The sequence below is a fragment of the Oncorhynchus masou genome, chromosome 28, assembly GCF_036934945.1.
Source record: "Oncorhynchus masou masou isolate Uvic2021 chromosome 28, UVic_Omas_1.1, whole genome shotgun sequence".
In the NCBI taxonomy this organism is placed as follows: domain Eukaryota; kingdom Metazoa; phylum Chordata; class Actinopteri; order Salmoniformes; family Salmonidae; genus Oncorhynchus; species Oncorhynchus masou.
In genome coordinates this window covers 15,035,995-15,054,537 of record NC_088239.1, presented here as the reverse complement: position 1 = coordinate 15,054,537, position 18,543 = coordinate 15,035,995, and the positions used below count along the sequence as shown (strand labels likewise).

General features: G+C 44.7%; 1 protein-coding gene across 1 annotated transcript; it reads right to left on the bottom strand.

Moving 5' to 3' along the window:
• Nucleotides 1-212: 212 nt before the first annotated feature.
• LOC135517240 (YTH domain-containing family protein 3-like) lies at nt 213-18,169 on the bottom strand. Its single transcript, XM_064941361.1, has 5 exons — nt 17,682-18,169; nt 17,145-17,169; nt 16,675-16,754; nt 14,300-16,015; nt 213-4,847 (listed from the first exon to the last, which is right to left on the bottom strand). The coding sequence occupies exons 1-5, from the start codon at nt 17,703-17,705 to the stop codon at nt 4,824-4,826; spliced, it is 1,869 nt and encodes a 622-aa protein (XP_064797433.1). The 5' UTR covers nt 17,706-18,169; the 3' UTR covers nt 213-4,823.
• Between the last annotated feature and the right edge of the window lie 374 nt (nt 18,170-18,543).

The following is an 18,543-nucleotide window of genomic DNA, read 5'->3' as shown; positions in this document are numbered from 1 at the left end:
ATTATTTTCCGTCCCCCCGACCATTCGGCCCATGGCTGTATCTAGTTGCCCACCCCTGCAATAGAGTAGCAACTAAAGGAGAGATTGGTACAGTAGGCCTATAGGTCAAACCACAGGGTAGACAGGAAGAAATGGTTCATGGCTGAATGTTAATTCAACTATCAAAAGTTGCATTCTCCCTCCCAATGTCCAACACAACAGAAAACATGGGCATCAATGGAAAAGAGCCTTTATAGAACAGAAACAGGAAATGCCTTGGTGTGTAATTACAGTCTATTACTTACAGATGTCATCAGACAGACACACAGAGCAGATCATGGCTTTAAGTAGGATAGGAGGGCTGTTATCTAGCATAGTCATAGCTAAAGTATGTCCTCATAGACTAAAATACTGCACTTCTCCTGACATTCAGGACTATACTCATATTCAAGAACAGCGAATGAAGACGTCAAGTGGTTTCGCCTGCAGTATCAGTCATGATGAAGGAGAGTGGAAGAAGCCATGCTATTGGGACACAGCTTATGACGTGTCAATTGTGGGCATTTTATATTAGTGAAAGTTAAAAAGCTGGGAAAAGTGGATCCTTGGGATGTGCAACTCTGACGTTGCCCCATTGAAGTTGAAATGTAAAATGGCTAAGGTAAGGGTTAAGGTAAGGTAAGGGTTAAGGTTAGGTAAGGGTTAAGGTTAGGTAAGGGTTAAGGTTAGGTAAGGGTTAAGGTTAGGTAAGGGTTAAGGTTAGGTAAGGGTTAAGGTTAGGTAAGGTTAGGGTTAAGGTTAGGTAAAGGTTAAGGTTAGGTAAGGGTTAAGGTTAGGTAAGGGTTAAGGTTAGGTAAGGGTTAAGGTTAGGTAAGGGTTAAGGTTAGGTAAGGTTAGGTAAGGGTTAAGGTTAGGTAAAGGTTAAGGTTAAGGTTAGGTAAGGGTTAAGGTTAGGTAAGGGTTAAGGTTAGGTAAGGGTTAAGGTTAGGTAAGGTAAGGGTTAAGGTTAGGTAAGGTAAGGGTTAAGGTTAGGTAAGGGTTAAGGTTAGGTAAGGGTTAAGGTTAGGTAAGGGTTAAGGTTAGGTTTAAGGTTAGGTAAGGGTTACGGTTAGGTAAGGGTTAAGGTTAGGTAAGGGTTAAGGTTAGGTAAGGGTTAAGGTTAGGTAAGGGTTAAGGTTAGGTTAAGGTTAGGTAAGGGTTACGGTTAGGTAAGGGTAAGGGTTAAGGTTAGGTAAGGTAAGGGTTAAGGTTAGGTAAAGGTTAAGGTTAGGTAAGGGTTAAGGTTAGGTAAGGGTTAAGGTTAGGTAAGGGTTAAGGTTAGGTAAGGTAAGGGTTAAGGTTAGGTAAGGGTTAAGGTTAGGTAAGGGTTAAGGTTAGGTTTAAGGTTAGGTAAGGGTTACGGTTAGGTAAGGGTTAAGGTTAGGTAAGGGTTAAGGTTAGGTAAGGGTTAAGGTTAGGTTAAGGTTAGGTAAGGGTTACGGTTAGGTAAGGGTTAAGGTTAGGTAAGGTAAGGGTTAAGGTTAGGTAAAGGTTAAGGTTAGGTAAGGGTTAAGGTTAGGTAAGGGTTAAGGTTAGGTAAGGTAAAGGTTAAGGTTAGGTAAGGTAAGGGTTAAGGTTAGGTAAGGGTTAAGGTTAGGTAAGGTAAGGGTTAAGGTTAGGTAAGGGTTAAGGTTAGGTAAGGGTTAAGGTTAGGTAAGGTAAGGGTTAAGGTTAGGTAAGGGTTAAGGTTAGGTAAGGGTTAAGGTTAGGTAAGGGTTAAGGTTAGGTAAGGTAAGGGTTAAGGTTAGGTAAGGGTTAAGGTTAGGTAAGGGTTAAGGTTAGGTAAGGTAAGGGTTAAGGTTAGGTAAAGGTTAAGGTTAGGTAAGGGTTAAGGTTAGGTAAGGGTTAAGGTTAGGTAAGGGTTAAGGTTAGGTAAGGTAAGGGTTAAGGTTAGGTAAGGGTTAAGGTTAGGTAAGGTTAGGTAAGGGTTAAGGTTAGGTAAGGGTTAAGGTAAGGTAAGGGTTAAGGTTAGGTAAGGTAAGGGTTAAGGTTAGGTAAGGGTTAAGGTTAGGTAAGGTAAGGGTTAAGGTTAGGTAAGGGTTAAGGTTAGGTAAGGTAAGGGTTAAGGTTAGGTAAGGTAAGGGTTAAGGTTAGGTAAGGGTTAAGGTTAGGTAAGGGTTAAGGTTAGGTAAGGGTTAAGGTTAGGTAAGGTAAGGTAAGGGTTAGGTAAGGGTTAAGGTTAGGTAAGGGTTAAGGTTAGGTAAGGTAAGGGTTAAGGTTAGGTAAGGGTTAAGGTTAGGTAAGGGTTAAGGTTAAGGTTAGGTAAGGTAAGGGTTAAGGTTAGGTAAAGGTTAAGGTTAGGTAAGGGTTAAGGTTAGGTAAGGGTTAAGGTTAGGTAAGGGTTAAGGTTAGGTAAGGTAAGGGTTAAGGTTAGGTAAGGGTTAAGGTTAGGTAAGGTTAGGTAAGGGTTAAGGTTAGGTAAGGGTTAAGGTAAGGTAAGGGTTAAGGTTAGGTAAGGTAAGGGTTAAGGTTAGGTAAGGGTTAAGGTTAGGTAAGGGTTAAGGTTAGGTAAGGGTTAAGGTTAGGTAAGGGTTAAGGTTAGGTAAGGGTTAAGGTTAGGTAAGGTAAGGGTTAAGGTTAGGTAAGGGTTAAGGTTAGGTAAGGGTTAAGTTTAGGTAAGGGTTAAGGTTAGGTAAGGGTTAAGGTTAGGTAAGGGTTAAGGTTCGGTAAGGGTTAAGGTTAGGTAAGGGTTAAGGATTTAGGCTAGGGACATCCCAAGGATACCAGATAGCACTAAAAGCTGTTATATTATAGGATCATTTGCAGAAACAACAAATGGATGACACAGTGGGTACTAGTGTTTTAACCCTTCATGCATTTCACTTGATTTGGGGTCAGTTTTGAACAAGAGAAGGTGAGTCTCAACTGTGTCTCAGGTCTAACTTCCAGTGTATACCCATTCAGCAGAGCTCCAAGCACAATGTTATGTTATGTTATGTTCAATTCCCGGGAAGTAACAACTCAGAAGCATTTGTTTCACTAAACATGGGTAATGTTTATTTTCGCTAGCGAGACACCTTGAGGAGAAAATGCTCACTTCCTTGGTGATGTTCAGCTTTCAGGAAACCTCTGTTACACCAAGCAGCAAATGGGCAGTAGGCTGAAGTCACTCCTAACCACTGATCTATGATCAGATATATCTTTCATCCCCCTCATGGTTTAGGTTAGGGTGTGGGGTGAAGTATCTGATCCCAGATCTGTGGTTAATGGTAACTTCTACCTGGAGCCAGGAACGCCAGGGGAGGAGGGTCATCCCAAAAGCGTTATAGAGTTCTTCAGAGACAGAGAGCCTGGGGCCTGCTCAGTGAGGTGAAATATTACCCAACATTGCAGATGGAAACAGAATGTATAGAGCTGACAAGATTCCCTGATTCCCAACATAACAGAGAATCCTCTCTACTCTACACAATGCATTTGCTATCTAAATGTTGTGTAACATTGAAGCCTCCTGAACAGGCCCCAGCTTTAGCCTGAGGTACGGTACAGTACATTAACAACAGAATAAAAGACAAGTTACCGACAGCTACCAAGGCGACTGTTACCGCAGAGCAGATTTCTCCTCAGACAAATGCACTTCAGAGTTACATAATAATCATGAGAAATTAAACAAACATGTGTAATAACTGCCGTTCACCCAGCTCACTACATCATCCATCTCATCGTTTGATACACAGAAACAGATGCAGAAATAAAGGGGCGGGAGTAAGGGCCGGGTTCGTCTAATGATTGGCATTATTTTGGGGCGTGTCCTGTCATTTCTCTCACCTGTCAATCAATCACAAGCCGAGTGCAGATTCAAGTAAATGATTTTGTTACACATTATACCTTTTTTAATCTTGTCTGAAGGTGCTGAAGTTCATGGGGGGAGGGGAACTACATTTTTCTTCCCCAAAATTTGGGAGGTATTAAAAACTTAACAAAAAACGACAAATAATCTGGTGAAAGCCTCAGAAAAAGCAACTACACTGGTTAGTCAGTTAGTTATAACAAACAGAAGTCCAGAGAGAAAGTGCTTTCAGAGAGTTATTGGAGAGTTCAGGGTATTGGTAGAGGCTGTTTTAGAAGGACTGAAAGTGCTTTCAGAGAGTTATTGGAGAGTTCAGGGTATTGGTAGAGGCTGTTTTAGAAGGACTGAAAGTGCTTTCAGAGAGTTATTGGAGAGTTCAGGGTATTGGTAGAGGCTGTTTTAGAAGGACTGAAAGTGCTTTAAGAGAGTTATTGGAGAGTTCAGGGTATTGGTAGAGGCTGTTTTAGAAGGACTGAAAGTGCTTTAAGAGAGTTATTGGAGAGTTCAGGGTATTGGTAGAGGCTGTTTTAGAAGGACTGAAAGTGCTTTAAGAGAGTTATTGGAGAGTTCAGGGTATTGGTAGAGGCTGTTTTAGAAGGACTGAAAGTGCTTTCAGAGAGTTATTGGAGAGTTCAGGGTATTGGTAGAGGCTGTTTTAGAAGGACTGAAAGTGCTTTAAGAGAGTTATTGGAGAGTTCAGGGTATTGGTAGAGGCTGTTTTAGAAGGACTGAAAGTGCTTTCAGAGAGTTATTGGAGAGTTCAGGGTATTGGTAGAGGCTGTTTTAGAAGAGTTTAAAGTGAGTTCTTTCCTTTTCCCCCCAGACAGGAACACTGGGGTACATCACCAGAGAACTGATACAGGCGAGTCCGTCGTCGTGTTCACGTCACGAGATACGATGTCGTTGTTGTCTTCAGCAGAAAAGATGGCAAAACCCTTAGTTTCCGTGTGGTTAGGCTAATTATTTAAAGGTCCTATGTCATTAGTGTTTGCCTTCTAGCAGGGAGATCTCTGTATGGTTACTGTTGATTTCTATTCCGCTCCTGAGGAAAGAAAGAGAGAGAGGGGAAAATAAACCAAATTAGAGGATGCATAAGTGGGAGGGGGGAAAAAACACATGGAATACTGTTAGAAAACATCCTCAGGGAAATTAGTATTTCTTTGACTGAATCGCTTGTCCTCCGTTTATGTGATAAAAGCTCAGTGATGCAAGACATTGCAAGTTAAACATCTAAGGGCCAAATCCCCAAGGAACATACATGCACTTCACTTCAACATTTGTGTATGTCACACAGTGGTGTCAACTGAAGAGTTCTACCAAGATGAGTTCTTGCTTGTGGAACTCTGAGTGACGATTCAAACTCTCCTTTCTTTCAAAGGCTAGTTTCTGTAACTGTAATCCTCATAATGGCTGAGTGTTCCCTTAACTGTTAATGATGACGGGTGACTGATTTTCACCAGCTGATGACGACTAGGGCTGAGAGCATGGGCAGACCAGCTGATGACGACTAGTGATGAGAGCATGGGCAGACCAGCTGATGACGACTAGTGATGAGAGCATGGGCAGACCAGCTGATGACGACTAGTGATGAGAGCATGGGCAGACCAGCTGATGACGACTAGTGATGAGAGCATGGGCAGACCAGCTGATGACGACTAGGGCTGAGAGCATGGGCAGACCAGCTGATGACGACTAGGGCTTAGAGCATGGGCAGACCAGCTGATGACGACTAGGGCTTAGAGCATGGGCAGACCAGCTGATGAAGACTAGGGCTTAGAGCATGGGCAGACCAGCTGATGACGACTAGGGCTTAGAGCATGGGCAGACCAGCTGATGACGACTAGGGCTTAGAGCATGGGCAGACCAGCTGATGACGACTAGGGCTTAGAGCATGGGCAGACCAGCTGATGACGACTAGGGCTGAGAGCATGGGCAGACCAGCTGGCTGGAGTGTATACAGACATATTCAAGCTCTCCCTATACCCGTCTGTTCTCCCCACTTGCTTCAAGATGTCCATCATTGTTCCTGTATCCAGGAAAGCAAAGGTAACTGAACTAAATGACTATCGTAGCACTCACTTCTGTCATCATGAAGTGCTTTGAGAGGCTACTTAAGAATCATATCACTTCCACCTTACTCGCCGCCCTAGACCAAATTCAGTTAGCATATGACCGCAACAAATCCACTGATGACAATCACCATTGCACTGCACACTGCCCTATTCCAACTGGAGAAATAATATAATAATAAACAAATGCTGTTTATTGACTACAGCTCAGTATTCAACACCATAGAACCCTCCAAGCTCAGAGCCCTGGGACGAAACACTTCCCTCTGCAACTGGATCCTGGACTTCCTGACGGGCCATTCCCGGGTGGAGAAGGTAGGAAAAAACACTTCCACTACGCTGATCTTCAACACAGGGGCCCCTCAAGGGTGGGTGCTCAGCCCCCTCCTGTACTTCCTGTTCACTCAAGACTGTGTGGCCACGCACGTCTCCAGCTAAATCATCCAGTTTGCTGACAATACAACAGTGATAGGCCCGATTACCAACAATGACAAGACAGCCTATAGGGAGGAGGTGAGAGCCCTAGCAGAGTGGTGGCAGGAAAATAACCTTTCCCTCAACGTCAAGAAAACAAAAGGAGCTGATCGTAGACTTCAGCAGATAATGTCGACGAAGCCACAGTGGATAGGGTGAAACGCTTTAGGGCTGTCCCTGACTAAAATAATTATTGGTCGACCGAGAGACTTCCTGTTCTCTCGACCAATCAATTGGTCAAATGTTTAAATTTATATTTCCATATAGACGTGTTGGAATAAAATCAAAAGTTTTGAGAATGACACAAATATTAATTTCCACAAAGTTTGCTGCTTCAGTGTCTTTAGATATTTTTGTCAGATGTTACTATGGAATACTGAAGTATAATTACAAGCATTTCATAAGTGTCAAAGGCTTTTATTGACAATTACATGAAGTTGATGCAAAGAATCAATATTTGCAGTGTTTACCCTTCTTTTTCAAGACCTCTGCAATCCGCCCTAACATGCTGTCAATTAACTTCTGGGCCACATCCTGACTGATGGCAGCCCATTCTTGCATAATCAATGCTTGGAGTTTGTGGGTTTTTGTTTGTCCACCCGCCTCTTGAGGTTTGACCACAAGTTCTCAATGGGATGAAGGTCTGGGGAGTTTCCTGGCCATGGACCCAAAATATTGATGTTTTGTTCCCAGACCCACTTAGCTATCACTTTTGCCTTATGGCAAGGTGCTCCATCATGCTGTAAAAAGCATTGTTCGTCACCAAACTTTTCCTGGATGGTTGGGAGAAGTTGTTCTCAGAGGATGTGTTGGTACCATTCTTTATTCATGGCTGTGTTCTGAGGGAGTATTGTGAGTGAGCCCATCCCCTTGGCTGAGATTCAACCCCACACATGAATCAGGATGCTCAGGATGCTTTACTGTTGGCATGACACAGGACTGATGGTAGCGCTCACCTTGTCTTCTCAGGACAAGCTTTTTTTCTGGATGCCCCAAACAATCAGAAAGGGGATTCATCAGAGAAAATGACTTCACCCCAGTCCTCAGCAGTCCAATCCCTGTACCTTCTGCAGAATATCAGTCTGTTCCTGATGTTTTTCCTGGAGAGAAGTGGCTTCTTTGCTGCCCTTCTTGACACCAGGCCATCCTCCAAAAGTCTTTGCCTCACTGTGCGTTCAGATGCTCTCACACCTGCCTGCTGCCATTCCTGAGCAAGCCCTGTACTGGTGGTGCCCCGATCCCGTAGCTGATTCAACTTTAGGAGACGGTCCTGGCGCTTGCTGGACGTTCTTGGGCGCCCTGAAGCCTTCTTCACAACAATTGAACTGCTCTCCATGAAGTTCTTGATGATTCAATAAATGTTTGATTTAGGTGTAATTTTACTGGCAGCAATATCCTTGCCCGTGAAGCCCTTTTTGTGCAAAGTAATGATGACGGCACATGTTTCTTTGCAGGCAACAATGGCAGAGCAAGAACAATGATTCCAAGCGCCACCCTCCTTTTGAAGCTTCCAGTCGGTTATTCGAACTCAAATCAGCATGACAGAGTGATCTCCAGCCGTGTCCTCGTCAACACTCACACCTGTGTTAACGAGAGAATCACTGAGATGATGTCAGCTGGTCCTTTTGTGGCAGGGCTGAAATGCAGTGGAAAAGTTTTTGGGAATTAATTGCAATTCATCTGATCACTCGTCATTACATTCTGGAGTATATGCAAATTGCCGTCATACAAACTGAGGCAGCAGACTTAGTGAAAATGTATATTTGTGTCATTCTCAAAACTTTTGGCCACGACTGTACATATGCACTGTGCTTGTCTGATGCTTTTAGCACACTGTTTGATTAAATAATTAAGACACAAATGACTCAAGAAAGAGCCCGATGGTCACTCTGTAAAAAATGTTTACAGTGAGTGTCTGTGTGATAGGCACATGTTGTCTCGCTCTCCTCCCTAATGCCGCGAAAAGGTACCACAGCACAGCGTTTATTGTGCTGTCTGTGCTGAAGCTGCAAATCATTTCAGCCATTTAGTTTCTTACTTGTTTCTGACTGAAAAGTTCTGTTACCGAAATCTCTAATTTCCTCAGGAAAAACATTCCCTATTCGCTCAACCCTTGCTCTCTTTACGTGAAACATGTAAGCATCGCATGCATGTGACCAATAAGGCCTGTCCTCTAGTCTGTCATAATCACATCAATAAATGAGTTATAACAAACTCCCAACACAGTAGCACGGATGTAAAGGGGGACATGAAAAATAAACTTGAAACGGGAAAATGTTTACTGGTTGCTCAGGAGGGAAAGAGGAAGTCAGATCTGTGGAAGACATTTGATTTGATGAAGAAAATGGAGGGTATAAAGAGCGAGAGCTGCGTGCATATTGTGTGTGACAAACCGGTGCAGTTAGATTACAATATTATTTTTCTGCCTGTTTGGAACAGTGTAATCAATACTAAATACATGATAAGTAATACCAGTCTGTTCTAATGAAACCATTTTTTAAAAGCCTTTATTACAGCATAGAAAAGATTAAAAACAGCCAAATCTTTGAAATTGCTTTATCTGACATTTTTCCGTTGCATGAGGCTTGGTGCTCACGCTTTGCCTACTCAGCAAACAGATGCTGTGGCTATAATTCATCATCATGCAGTATTCAATGTGGAATTGTTCATCTATTTAGAACATTCCAAAGAACAAGCAGAATAAACTAAATCGAGTATATATATAACTAAGTCTGTATATCGAAAATAAAAAACGATTTTGGTTTGTAACCCTGAAAAAAAATGGTCTTTGAACTCACCAAATTGATCTTCCTGTGTATACAGTATACTGTATTCTAATCAAGGTTCATCCTATATATAACTACTGCTGTACACAGCTTTTCTATTCATATACTGTCTAAACACCCCATACACATCTGACATCGCTCGTTCTGATATTTCATAATTCCATTTTTATTTGGGGGATTTGTTTTTGTATTGTTTGGTATTACTGCACTGTTGGAGCTAGAAAACAATTTTGCTGCACCTGTGATAACAATCTGCAAAATATGTATACTCGACCAACATGTTATTGTGTCTGTGTCCACCTAAGGCCACCCACTCACGTCCACCCACTCACATCCACTAGAGATGGACATGAGTACAAGTTCTTGAACAGATGTCAAAGCTCGGTCTTTAAACAGAGATGCCTTTTTTTCGTGCTGTACAATTATTTGGTGGAATGTGCTTTGTGGCTACCCGAATGGGCAAGTGAGATGTTGTCATGGAGACAACGTTTATTAGCTTTTACTCTCGTGTTCCATTTGTGGGGCACAACAAAACATGACATAAATAACACAGTGCACACAGCTGTTCTCCCTAAATTCCATTTCCCCTCAGTGTCTCATTCACTCAATTGCATTCCGACCGCTCCCTCCTGTTAGGCCGACAGAAATGAAATGCCTGAAAAAACGTATCTAACTGATGGGACACACAAGCTATATTCTTTGTCAAATGATGACAGTTCAATCACAAATTCGAAACGGACTGGTTGATTAAAGTAGAAAAATATGTTCCAACAACGCGCTGCAGTTTTGGATTGATTGCGTCCCATCTGCTGTCCACTTGAGATACTTTGTGAACTGCTAGTGCCATTTAGAATTGTTTAGCCTAGGCTATAACCCACCCTAAATATAGACAGGTTCCACTCTGAAAATAGGCAAAAAGATTAGTTTGATAAAGACAAAGAGTGTATTTTTCATCATAATCAATTAGCATTGCCTACTCAGCAAACAGGTGTTGTGGCCATAATTCATCATCATGCAGTATTCAATGTGGAATTGTTCATCTATTAAAAAAATTCCAACGAACAAACAGAATAAACTAAATCGAATGTCTGTATATCGAAAATAAAAACCAATTTTGGTTTGTAACCCTGAAAAAAATGGTCTTTCAACTCACCAAATTGAGCCCTGTTTGAAATGATCACTGAAAATATCTGCCTCAGGCACAAGATGTGCATCACTTCACACTGGCAACATTTTCATTTAGAAAAATATTCTGTTCTATTTTAGTCATGTTTTTTGTTTACTATACAATAGGTTTGTCTTGACTGTTGTAAGGGCTGGAGAAATAAGAGTGTCTTGTCTGCTAAAATAACAAAACAAGGCTGTCATTGCACAGCCATAGGCTTCTACAAGCAAGAGCCACTGCTGTGGTTACTTTATGAAGATTGTGTTCCACAATATAATATAACCAGTTGATATTATTAATTAACAATTAGGATGTTATCTGTAATGGTTATGATTAATTAGGCATTGGTGCGATCTGTTGGCATATAGATAAATGTACACATTTTTTCTTTCAGTCGTGTAAATCGGAAAAATGTCATGCGAGTTCTCCAACAATCTCAAAATGTCTAGAATGCCCATCCCTAACATCAACTCACCCACTCACATCCACCCACCCACCTACTCACATCCACCCACCCACTCACATCCACCCACCCACTCACATCCACCCACCCACCTACTCACATCCACCCACCCACCTACTCACATCCACCCACCCACCTACTCACATCCACCCACCCACCCACCCACCTACTCACATCCACCCACCCACTCACATCCACCCACCCACCCACCTACTCACATCCACCCACCCACCCACCTACTCACATCCACCCACCCACCTACTCACATCCACCCACCCACCCACCCACCTACTCACATCCACCCACCCACTCACATCCACCCACCCACCCACCCACCTACTCACATCCACCCACCCACTCACATCCACCCACCCACCCACCTACTCACATCCACCCTCCCACTCACATCCACCCACCCACCCACCTACTCACATCCACCCACCCACCCACCTACTCACATCCACCCACCCACATCCACCCACCCACCTACTCACATCCACCCACCCACATCCACCCACCCACCTACTCACATCCACCCACCCACCCACCCACCTACTCACATCCACCCACCCACCCACCCACCTACTCACATCCACCCACCCACCTACTCACATCCACCCACCCACCCACCCACCCACCTACTCACATCCACCTACTGAACTCATGCACTGAAGGGTTAATTTGGGGGACTGCCATATTGACACTGACACACACATCCCACAGACAACATTGACAAACACACCTGTGCAAATATTTCAATCTACTGATCTAGGTCTATACTGTTCATCCTGTATACTGTCTCAGTCTCCACAGTTAACTTAGCATTGTTAGCTTCAAGCCTCGGAGATGACATGCTACAGACCACTCCACTTGACATCCCTCAGAGTGAGAGGAGATAGGCCCAACAATGTGGGTCAATTAACCTTGTCAGGCTGGGGAAAGTGAGCCAGCGAGGGTTCTGTCAGGACCTGTGTTGTCATGTAGAGGGGTCAGGGCTACAACAGCAGAGCCTCTCGCCTGCCCCACACTAGGCTACACAGCGCTATCTCAGCAACCATCAAAACACACTTCCTACTAACAAGTTGTTTTCAGTGTTCCTGAAAACCTGGACTTCAAATATGTATGATAGAGAAAGGGAAGGAGAGCGAGAGACAAAAGAACAGAGAGAGAGAGAGAGAGAGAGAGAAAGAACAGAGAGCGAGAGAAAAGAACAGAGAGCGAGAGAGAAAAGAACAGAGAGAGAGAGAAAAGAACAGAGAGAGAGAAAAGAACAGAGAGAGAAAATGAGAGAGAGGGGAAGGAGAAAGAGAGCAGGTTGTGTGGGGGGTTTCTTAATAGATTTGCATATTTTGTTTTACTTAGGAATGTGTGCTTAAGATAAAAGGTTTAAATGTTTTCCTCACTGGTCCATCCCTAAAACAATCCGTGTTTTAGTTGTTTTCCACCTTCAAAATGTTGTATGTATTTTATGGCTTAAAGTGTGTCTGCCTGCGCAAGGAAGAACCAGAGAATAATGTTATTTTTTTCCAAATCGTTGCGGAATAACCCTGAGATATAAAACAGTTGAACCATGTTGAAACATAACCCAGAAATTCCCAGTGAAACACATTAGGCACACAGGGTGGAGCTGGGCTGATGGAGAGAACAGCTAATGAAGCAAGAGGAGCCTGTGTCTGCCAAAGGCCTGGTGTTCAAAGGTAGATAAGAGCCACTTCTGCCTTTGTCTGAGGGGAGGTATGTGAGGAATGCAGCCTGTTTCAGGAAACCCCTATGTGTCCCACTCTCCAGATCACTCTCACAGAAGCACACAGCCACACAAGATGGCTGCCTCATCAGACAGGGTTTCCTGGTTGGACCCAAGCAGACCCACTGGTGGGCAAAGATGGTAGTGATGATGGTCTGATGACAGGCCTGTGGGACGGGCTGCTAATTCCACACATCAACCTACCTCACCACCATGGAGTAATGAACCTGGTAGAACCCACCACCATGGAGTAATGAACCTGGTAGAACCCACCACCATGGAGTAATGACACTGGCAGAACCCACCACCATTGAGTAATGACACTGGTAGAACCCACCACCATGGAGTAATGACACTGGCAGAACCCACCACCATGGAGTAATGACACTGGCAGAACCCACCACCATGGAGTAATGACACTGGTAGAACCCACCACCATGGAGTAATGACACTGGTAGAACCCACCACCATGGAGTAATGACACTGGTAGAACCCACCACCATGGAGTAATAACACTGCTGAAACCCACCACCATGGAGTAATGACACTGCTGAAACCCACCACCATGGAGTAATGACACTGGTAGAACCCACCACCATGGAGTAATGACACTGGTAGAACCCACCACCATGGAGTAATGACACTGGTAGAACCCACCACCATGGAGTAATGACACTGGTAGAACCCACCACCATGGAGTAATGACACTGGTAGAACCCACCACCATGGAGTAATGAAACTGCTAAAACCCACCACCATGGAGTAATGACACTGGTAGAACCCACCACCATGGAGTAATGAAACTGCTAAAACCCACCACTATGGAGCAATGACACTGGTAGAACCCACCACCATGGAGTAATGACACTGGTAGTACCCACCACCATGGAGTAACAACACTGGTAGAACCCACCACCATGGAATAATAACACTGGTAGAAATGGAACATGGGAGTAATAACTCTGGTAGAAATGGAACATGGGAGTAATAACACTGGTAGAACTGGAACATGGGAGTAATAACTCTGGTAGAAATGGAACATGGGAGTAATAACACTGGTAGAAATGGAACATGGGAGTAATAACTCTGGTAGAACTGGAACATGGGAGTAATAACACTGGTAGAACTGGAACATGGGAGTAATAACTCTGGTAGAACTGGAACATGGGAGTAATAACTCTGGTAGAACTGGAACATGGGAGTAATAACACTGGTAGAACTGGAACATGGGAGTAATAACTCTGGTAGAACTGGAACATGGGAGTAATAACTCTGGTAGAAATGGAACATGGGAGTAATAACTCTGGTAGAAATGGAACATGGGAGTAATAACTCTGGTAGAAATGGAACATGGGAGTAATAACACTGGTAGAAATGGAACATGGGAGTAATAACACTGGTAGAAATGGAACATGGGAGTAATAACACTGGTAGAACTGGAACATGGGAGTAATAACACTGGTAGAAATGGAACATGGGAGTAATAACACTGGTAGAAATGGAACATGGGAGTAATAACACTGGTAGAACCGACCACCATGGAGTAATAACACTGGTAGAAATGGAACATGGGAGTAATAACTGGTAGAAATGGAACATGGGAGTAGACTAGAGGCCTATGAACTAAGACCTCAGATGATAGACACTGACCAGTACTACACTGTGTGACAGATGGTCACTAGTCAGTCAAACTCATATAGACACTCTGCTGCTGTCAGCTGATACGATAGGGGTGGGTGTGTGTGTGTTATATGTGTGTGTGTGTGTGTATGTCAGCAGCACGGTTCTCTCACCCTCCGCAGGGCCTCTTCCTCCTCCTGGCGGTTCTCATAATGTGCAAAGTCATCAAAGATTGAGGTGGTATGCTTGAAAGTTGCGATAATTTTAAGCACTTGCTTGGCCTTCTCCAGAGGCACCTCCTGAGTGTCCCTGGAGTTGGTGACGGGCTTGTTGTCATTGTTCTCCAGCCTGATGTGCCTCAACTGGTTGTTGGGCACGTCCTTCACAAACGCCCACTTCACCTCAAACTTGCCCTTCCACTTGTCCTGAGACCAAACGCCTGCGTAGGAGTTGTAATCCACAGGCGAGCGCATCTCCGCCATGCCGCAGAAATGACCACTGCCGTTGACGCTGAACAGCAGGTAGAGGGGCCCCTTGGCCCCCAGCGAGCGGTAGGCCCCGTCCAGGCGCTTGTTGCCGTGCTCGGTGCTGCACCAGATGGAGTACTTGATGGAGCGGTGGATGTCGTCCTCGGAGTAGCTCTTGATGATGAACACACGGCCGTTCTTCAGGTTCCACTCAAAGTCTTTGGGGTTGTAGTTGTTGAGGGCCCGCAGTTTCTCTAACACGGGGTGCACCTCCCCGGAGCAGGGAGAGGCACTGAGGGGGACCCCACCAACACCAACACCCATCCCAAAGCCTTCCGCCCCTCCCTGGTTGAAGGTGCCCCTGTTCCGAGGAGCCACCCAGCGGTTCTGGGGTGGGAGCTGGGAGTGTTGGTGTTGATGCATGGGTTGGGGGGGTCCGGGCTGGGAGGAAAAGTTCTGGTGGGGGTGGGGGTGTTGGTGGGGGTGTGGGGGGCCTGGGGGAATCTGCTGGGGGTGTTGGGGGGACTGGAGCGACTGCAGCTGAAAGGGTTGGTGGTGCTGCTGGTGTTGGTGCTGGTGTTGGGGCTGATGTTGGGGCTGATGTTGGTGGGGCAGAGGGCTCTGCAGCAGGGGCTGGCCCATCAGGGTCTGCTGCACCATGGTCTGAGGGGGCATCATGGTCTGAGCTAAGGGGGGCTTGTTGAGGGAGCCCTTATCGTCCCAGGTGCCAATGTTCATGTTGTGCTTGATGGGCGGCGGGGGAATGGTAGGGCCCCCCATCCCCATGTTGGCTTTGGGCTTGACCTTGGGCTGGGGCTTGGCCGGCTTCCTGGCGATGGCCGCCCAGGACGTGGGTTTGGGGGCTGAGGAACTAACCAACGGTGGCATGCTATTGGCCGCCATGCTACTCATGCCCCCGAGGGGTGAGCCGACAGTCTTGGTGACTGCGGCGCCCATGTCCGTTCCCAGTTTTAACCCAGTCATGCCCTGCTCAATGCTGCTCAGCACCGGGACCTTACTGAGCTGGGCGTCACTGCTGAAGCCCGCCTGTCCATCAGTTATAGCCCTCCCCAGGGAACTAGGGGTGTAACCATAACTATTACTATAGGCATTGCTCTGTGTGGACTGGCCCTGAGAGACACTGGTGCCCCAGGTGGAATAGTCTGCGTTTCCAGGGAAGAAGTTGAAGCCGTGCTGGCTGAGGAAGGGAGGGGTGTTGCCCAGGGCGCCCGGCTGGCTGAACACCCCGTCAGGGATAAAGTGGTGCTCGCCATTGCTCATCTGTCCATAGGTGGTCAGGTAGGGCATGGGGGGGTCCCCCGCAGTGGACCAGGGCGCCTCTCCCAGGGAGTAAGGGAAGCCTATGGAGGGAGCATAGTAGCTGGGCATGTAGGGGTCGGACATTGGTGGGTAGCTGTTATTCTGCAGAAGGGGAGAACAGGGGTCAGTTAATGGATGACCTTAATGATAGAAGCTAAGACAAATCTTGCCCATCTCTCTTCAAAACCGTATCTAAGAAATAAATCAGCGTTCTTCTTAAGGAGCAAGATTGGCTTTCAGTGGAAATTATAGATACCAGCTCTATCAAATGTTTCCCATAGCAACAAGTGAAGACAGCAACAGTTTTATAATAATCTGTCTGTTGTGAACTCTGACAATTATTACAACAACAAGAATGTATTTTATAAGTAAATTGGCATGGTTGATGGTGGGTTTGTTCTTGGCTACATTCCACTAGAATTCTATAAGACAAAGTAAGCTTTGCCCAGGCCCAAGATGATGAACACCACCCAGTTTTCTTTTTAGTACAAAAAATAAATAAAAAATCAACAATAATTCCACTATCAAAAGGTCATTTTTAATACTTTTCCATTTAAAAATGAGTCAGTAATCTGTCAATAGCTCCTCCTTCACGTAGACTACACTCTATACACTCTATACACCTTCATATATCACTATAAGACACTATTCTGAGGGTTCATGCAGGTTCAAAAGGTGCCAATAACACATATCCCCTCTATGCTGTGGAACGTCAAGTTGCATAGCTGACAGGCTTGGACACAATGGGTACACTCTCTCACCTGATTTGTCTGGCTGCTTAGGTAAGGTTCAAAGTCTTCATCGTTTACTCCATCCTTCTGATGCATTGATCCGTTTTGTACTGGAGAGAAAAAATGGTTCTTAGGTTATTCTTTAAATGTGATATAACCAAAAAGGTCTCTCGGCTAAAATAAACCATTGTGTTTAACAGATCTATAAACGAATAATGAACAGCTGATAAACCCCCTTATACTGCCTTTAAGTAGTTGGGGTAGAACAACACCCAATAATATGACAGGCACAGTGGTGTATAGGTATATTTGGTTAGTTGACCTACTTTTGACTGATGACACCAGGTCACCAAAATGTGGTGGAAGAGTGATGAAAGCAGTGATTTAATTACACTCTTGTTATCAGTTTTCAAAGCATTTCCTTAGTCACACAACATTTTGACTGCCATCAAACTCCACAACAACCATGCAATAGTAAAATAGTACAGTGACAGGAATACCTTTATTTCCTTGTCCTTTGGGTCTCTGACATCAGAATGGGCAAGTGCAAAAAAAAGAGAAAATAGATGCATCAGATTTAGCATATTAGGTCTATGTTTGATAGGGAGAAAAGTGATGGTAGCATTCATGCAAGGTGAGGCCTAGGCTACTGAATTACAAACAATGATTCTATACCAGTGGCTGTATATCAAACAAATATTTTAAACACATTCAGCCCTAGACTAGTTTATAGACCTACGGCTTCCTTGTGATTATTGACCGGATGTCAAACGCCCACTGGCATCCAGTAAACGTGCCGCATAGTACAGAATACAGCAACCGGCTCAAGCTGGAGCTTGTTGCCACCGCTGCGCAGCCGGTAGGCTACTTCAAGGTTCGGCCTACATAGCAGCTAATAGCTATCATATATCAAATACTTTTGCCTATGTTATATGACATGCCTACCACACTGAATGATAGCAGCTGACAAAACGGTTGACAATTATCAAACTGCAACTACAAACATTTCACGACAGTGGGTTGTCAACAATAAGCACCTGATCGACTGTGGTTGCAGACATCCTCCAGGAGCCGAAACGGATTTCTGTTTGCGACTGTCCACGGTTTCTACTGCTTCTGCACTCCGGTATTTTTCTCAGCTCGTCTCGGGTTATCCAATCTCTGTATGTAGAGGCGGTGTTTTTCTCCAGTCGTCAGATCTTTCCCTACAATATTTTCTCGAGCGCCGAGGATCGCGACTTTGTATCTGTCTGTGGTATTAAATGTTTCCGATCTAGTTGACGTTCGGTTACAATGTATCACTTACTCTGAAACTGCCAGATTGGAATATCCTTTACTCTATTCCACAATGGCGGATGGGCTATTATGCCGCGTTCACATGCTTGTCGGAACTAGGAAACTTGGAAATGTCCGACTTGCTAACTGGTTGTAGTTATACACGTGCCGCGTTCAAATAAATAGCAAGTCGGACATTTCCGAGTTTCCTAGTTCCGACTAGCATATGAACACTGCATCTATCTCGCTTCCGTTCTATTGCTCCATGACCTTCCGCCTGTGACGCTCTGAGCCATGTTACTACAGACTGACAGTCACATTTCACATGACATGTCTCAGAAGATTTACCCTTTACTCTACAATACAACATACGTTTGTTTCCCTTGTTAAAATAAATTGTGTTCACTGTGATGTGACAAACTGTGTCACTTCAGTCATATCTGTCCCTGTCTGCCTGCTCAATATAATCTGAAACGGTCTCTCTGCGAAGCAGACCATTAGGCTACATGGAATGCCCTGCCAAAAGATCACTGTCGTGTGACATTTTCATTGCAAATTACATTAATGGAAGGATTCATTTAATAATTTGCTTACCAGCACATACAGGTCTCCTCTCAGGAAAAT